General features: G+C 34.0%; 1 protein-coding gene across 1 annotated transcript; it reads left to right on the top strand.

The window, feature by feature from the left end:
* The first annotated feature begins 1,141 nt into the window (after positions 1-1,141).
* On the top strand, positions 1,142-5,549 carry LOC131048764 (NEDD8-conjugating enzyme Ubc12). The gene is made up of 6 exons (XM_057982833.2): positions 1,142-1,374; positions 3,394-3,503; positions 4,247-4,355; positions 4,482-4,560; positions 4,693-4,809; positions 5,047-5,549. The coding sequence occupies exons 2-6, from the start codon at positions 3,395-3,397 to the stop codon at positions 5,182-5,184; spliced, it is 552 nt and encodes a 183-aa protein (XP_057838816.1). The 5' UTR covers positions 1,142-1,374; position 3,394; the 3' UTR covers positions 5,185-5,549.
* Positions 5,550-6,115: the final 566 nt, after the last annotated feature.

Genomic DNA, 6,115 nt, shown 5'->3' with positions numbered 1-6,115 from the left:
CTGTGGAGGAGGAGGTCTGGTAGAGGATGGATCCATTTTTCCTTGCCAAGACTTTAGCCTCGAGAATCCTTGCCATTTGGAATTCGTGTTGGCCTTTCGGAACCCTACTGTGCCTGTGGGAAGAGATGTTACTTTGGGCAATAAACCATTTTCATTTTGAGCTAGCACAGATTGCTTGAAATTCTGAAGAGGAATACGGTTTGCACTCATCACCACCTTAAGCCCAATCTGGGCTAGGGATTTATCTGCATTGGGAGCCTCAATGGCTCCACCATATTGCGAAGAGCCATGGAAGGCCCACCCATCTGATTGGAAACAAAGAAGAGCAATATTTTCCTTTGTGGGTTTCTTTGTCACATTCCATGAGGTCCTTTCTGAAAAGAGGTATTTGGATTCCTTACTTCAGGCCTATGCTTGATATTTGCAAAGAACCTCTTGGAAAAACTCCACGAAAAAGTTTGAACGAAACCTGAGGCCAACTTAGAATGAACAAAAGTGCCAAATGATGGACGTTGATGATGAAAGGAATTGAGACGTTCATTCCTTAGAGGATAAGTTTGCCCCGCCCACTGGAGATACGATCGCCCATGGGTTGCAGAAGTCGTCGCCATTTCTCCCATGCATCAACGATATTGTCTTTACCCTTTGCTTAAAGAACATATCAATAGAGAAGAAAAGATTTGTGATATGAACACATAATCATTAGGGAGCCATCTACTCACTCAAACTAAAGAAGAAACAAAGAATGATCATCAAACTTGACACGACAAAATTAATTGAAATTCTCCGTTGAGTAAATGAAAAGTTTTCTTTCATAATAAATTTTAAATTATAAACATCATATAATTCAATATATGTTTTAGCTCTAATTATTTTCTTACTATTTTACAATAAAAATTATACGACTATATTTTCTCTCTTATAATGCACTAATAAAATACATACATTTTATATATGTAATTTAAGTTTTTAACCATGAAAAATTCTCTCTAAAAAAATGGACTGTAATTGAAAAAAATTAGTGTGCCCATTGAACCTGTGGGTCCAATGGCTAGTTTTATTTTAAACGAAAAGATACCAACACCTTCAACAGACGTAACTAAACTCCTTTAAGCTAACCCACTATTTAAAAAGGCAGAAATGGAGAACATAACATACATTTTAAGAAGAACATATCAGAGGGTCTGTGCTTTTATCTTGAAGAAAAGTGAGAATTGCGTTGTTTGATTCCGACTTTTTCCCTTTATCCGAATTCGGTCTGATCTTTCAAAAAATTCTTTCAGGATTTGATCTTCGGCTGCCCTTTTTATACTTATTTTGCTGGCTCCTTCTGCCCAAGAAAAAATTGAATTCTCTGCACTGTTATTGTATCAGGTATGGGCTCTACTCTATAGGATTTATGTTCTGTTTTTGTTTGATTTCAAAAAGAAATTAAATCACTGCGTTTTCAAGCCGTTCGGTTTTTAGGGCATATTGGGGGTATTAAAGCATTCTTTTTCATATTAGATTTAGTGGATGGTAAAAAATTAACTGTCGGTCTATTGGCAGTTATAAATCTCCCTTAACCCAGTATTTTACAGCAGATTGCAACCTGCCTTACATGTTATTGTGTTATTTTTCATGCTGAGTAAAATCTTATATATCTCTTACAATGGGATGTGCCTGATTGTTCCTGGTTGACCTAGTGCTAGTTAAAAGGGTGAAATTGCAAGCAAGTTTTTCAGTTAATTGTTATGGAAAAATGAAAAACGGAAAAACTGTGCATAATATGGTCCACTGTGTTTTTGAATTAAACATCTAAGGAAGAAATTGGAAAAATCTGCCGATAACCCAGGTTAGATAAAAAGCTGGGACTAGGTGCAAATTTTCGATTGAAGTGACTCCTTTTAAACCTAAGAATTTACATGAAAGGAAGAATACATCAAAGAGAAACAATGCATACGATTTTTTAGGAATTTCAATCTGTTTATTTTGTGAGATAAATTGATGGGACTGTTCATGATATCCAAGTGAAATTTTGATGGAAAAGATACCCCTTAAAAGAAATTATGCATAATAATTTGTATTAAGTTTTGAATCTAACATTGCAAACGGATATTGTCCAAGTTTGCCAAATGATGGTGTCAGGAAAGAGTATAAGATTTGTTGCAGAGACCATGCAAATTTTGATGAAATAGATACCGATATTGTGATCTATGTTCGATATTTGCAACAAAGCTATGGTAGATAAAAGGATAATACTGGTTGCAAAAACCGTTTGAATTTTGATGTAATAGATATGTAGATAACATTGTGGGATGCATTTTGAAGAAAACATCTAAAAGCCTTGGTCCAGACCCTGTTGAATTTTGATGAATTGGAATTTAGATTACCTCTGAAACCTGTCATTGGTAAATTAAACTTATGCATGATATGGTAGTGTGTTTTTGAAGCATATTGCATAGCCATTCCAATCATCCATGTTAAATAAAAAGATGGGACTGGTTGCACTAATCAGGTAAATTTTGATGGAATAGATGCACCTTAAACATAACCCTTATGTTGACCAAAGTTCTGCATAACATGTTTTTCGTATTTTGCGAAGTGGACATCTAAAAATAAATATTAGATAAGTTTTTGAATGCTGTGTTAAATAAAGGGACCATACAGTCTGGGGGAAGAACTTGTTTGATAAAGAGAAGAGACTGGGTGCAGGATCTGGATTAGTTTTGATGGAGTATATAATTTTGTGTGATTTTTCATTTTTGGAAGTGCATACCAAAACTAAATACCAGATGAGTTTTCCAAAGAGCTGTCTTAGGCAAAAGGATGAGACTGCAAAATTTGGGTGACATTTGATTGAATAGATACTCTTCAAAGCTGGCATATTTTGGGAGGTAAATTTCTGTGTATCGTGCTGTAGCATGTTCTAAAATTTAAAGCAATTCAAAAGCAAGTATTGGATAAGTTTGCTAATGACCTTTGTTAGATGTATTGGATAAGCATGAGAAAGAGAGTAATTACCCTCTCAAAAATTCCATTTGGGGCAAGTTGTGCGTAATTTGGTACATTGTATTTGGAAGCAAACTCAAACAAACAAATATTGATAAGTTTGTCAATGCCTCATGTTAGATAAAGTTACAAAAGTGTCTATAAGACCTGGGATATTCTTTTGAATAGAAACATACGCTTTGCTCCTGACATATAAGGTTCTTTGTAATTTACAATCACTAGGGGCATGTTTACAAATGATACGCATTGGGTAAGTTTGTCAACCTGGTTCCTTCTTGATAGAGCTAAGGATTCAGTTTATGTGTGGCTACCCTATTGTTTTCATTTTTCCAAAAATCAAGAAAACTAATCTCTCTTTTCATGGATTTTGAAAATATTTGTAACAAAATTGATTGATCGCAGAATGATTAGGCTTTTTAAGGAAAAGGAAAAGCAGAGAGAAGCACGAAATACTGCCATTGGAAGAGCACCAATCAAAAAGCAAAGTCCTGCTGAACTGCGGTTGCAAAAAGGTTGGTACATATATTAAGAAGCTTTCTTTACATAGAAACCCAATTTACAATAAATATGTGATTGTGAGTTTTATGGAAACTTACTCTACTTTTATCCTATAAGCAACACATTAATAAAAATATATATATTATATCATTTCCATATAATTAGTAATTTGGCCATGGAAAATTATGTCATAGAAACCTACCCCAATTAGTTATATTCAAGCATGTCTTTCTATGATTGAGGATCTCCAAATGCTTGAATATATGCCATGTGGAATTGTTTCTTAAATGCTTATTTGATTAATCTTAGATTTAGTGTAAGATGGTTGGAGTGGAAGAAGGATATTATATTTTGGAGATTGGATTGGGAAGATAGTTTATATAGGATTAGAAGATGAGAATCATTTTCTGTTCATAAAATTTGATTTCTACTTGCTTTTTGTTATGGTGGTAATAAATTTCGATAGCAAATAAGTTAGGCTCTACAAAAATGGAAGACCTTATAAGTTGATTTGGAAAAAGTTTGCATGAGTTGATCACTATCTACCTTTTGCTCTCAATTACTGGTATCTAATATAATTAACTTCTGTTACACCAAAATTTGCAGATATCAGTGAGTTAAACCTTACTAAGAATACCAACATATCTTTTCCATATGTTGATTTTGAAAAAGTTTGCAAGACTTGATCACTATCTACTTTTTGCTCTCAATTACTGGGATCTAATATAATTAACTTCTGTTACGCCAAAATTTGCAGATATCAGTGAGTTAAACCTTACCAAGAATACCAACATATCTTTTCCAAATGGAAAAAATGATCTTATGAACTTCGAAATCAAGCATCAACCTGAAGAAGGATACTATCAGTAAGTTAAAATTTGAGCCTTCCGGTTTATGCTAATGTCCTGGAACATGGCAAGCTAAGCTATATTGAATTACTTTTGTGAGAACTATATTTATTTAATTTTCTCTTGCTCTCAAATCTATGGCAGAGCTGGCACCTTTGTGTTCACTTTTCAGGTGCCTCCTAGTTACCCACATGAGCCTGCAAAGGTGAAATGCAAGACAAAGGTAAGGGTTTTCAACATATTTCTTTAAAAATTAAAAATGAAATTTTTTGGTTTAAGTGGAGATTTTGAAAACGTTGATGTGAATTTTGGGTTTTTGCTCTTCTTATTACATGAATTGTGCTCAAATTTGCAGGTTTACCACCCGAATATTGATTTGGAAGGCAATGTGTGCCTTAATATTCTCCGTGAAGACTGGAAACCTGTACTCAATATCAACACCATCATTTATGGGTTGTATCATCTTTTTACGGTAAGTAGAGTTATTGAATATTCAAGATACTCCATATAATTGTTTTGTTTAATGTCTGTCACTGCTACTTCATAAAGATTTTGATTATAAGACCCTTTGTAATTACTTATGCCTATTTTGTTAATCAAACCCTGTAACGTGGCACAATGAATTTGGATTGGATTTGTCTGTTTGTGTGATTGAATATCTCAATATTCAAGAATGGTACTTACCATGATTAATGTGATTTGTTTGTAGCAACCAAATCATGAAGATCCTCTTAACCATGAAGCTGCAGCGGTATTGAGAGAGAGTCCAAAGACATTTGAAGCAAACGTAAGAAGAGCCATGTCAGGAGGTTATGTAGGATCCACCTATTTCCCAAGGTGCATATGATACCTGTTATGCATACTGGTCCAATCTTTATATTGTAACTTCGAAAACTGGATTTCACTCCTGTGATTTTTGGGAGCTAGATAAATGCAGCATTGGCTCCAATCACTGTCATCTTTTATCTTCATTTTAGCTGAATTTGGAATGAGAGAAATGTCCACAAAAGTGTGTTTATCTATGCTTTTGTTTATCTGATCTATTAAAGAAATTGTCAGGATATTACATATGACCAAGCAAGAGCAAGCTTGATTAAAACAATTTTTTTGTGCATACGAGAATGTAGTGTTGAGCTGTATAATCCTAATCATTGCTTATGACAAACAGAATCTTATGTAAAAGAGGTTATGGAGCTTAGCTGGTTAGTCCAATCATTGTCGATGCCTACATATGTATCACTCTACAATTTTCAGTAGGATAAAAAATCTGAAAATATTTTAAACCTTTTAGCCTTTAAGCTCTAATGAAGATAATGTTATGCTAAGAAGTTACAAAAGTTGAAGATAATTGTACAGAAGGGGATAATGTTCAATCCAATAAAATAAGTGCAAGATGACCAGAATGAAGACTCTCTTATGGTAGCATCATAAGAACACGAAACAAGAAGCATGAAGCATGAGGCATGAGGCATGGATGTGTTTAAGCCAGATGAGGATTTTTCTGTATCTTTGATTAGTTAATCACATTTGGACTGCTTAACATTCACTATTAAGGACACATTGGAGCTGATAGAACATTGTTCATTTTTCTTTCTTCTCTTTTTCTTTTCATTTTTAAAGTTTAAAGTTAACTCTTTTCAATTTTCCCATTTGTTTTATCTTGGTCCCCTGTTACATCACTCCCCTCCACTTAAGTTGGTCATTTTCTGCGATTTACTCAATTCATTCCCTTCTCTGCTCACTTTATCTTGATGATGGCCTTCTCTGCTCACTTTATC

This window comes from Cryptomeria japonica, chromosome 3 (assembly GCF_030272615.1).
Source record: "Cryptomeria japonica chromosome 3, Sugi_1.0, whole genome shotgun sequence".
Classification (NCBI taxonomy): Eukaryota; Viridiplantae; Streptophyta; class Pinopsida; order Cupressales; family Cupressaceae; genus Cryptomeria; species Cryptomeria japonica.
The sequence above is the reverse complement of the archived record's forward strand: the minus strand, read 5'-3'. Positions and strand labels throughout refer to the sequence as shown.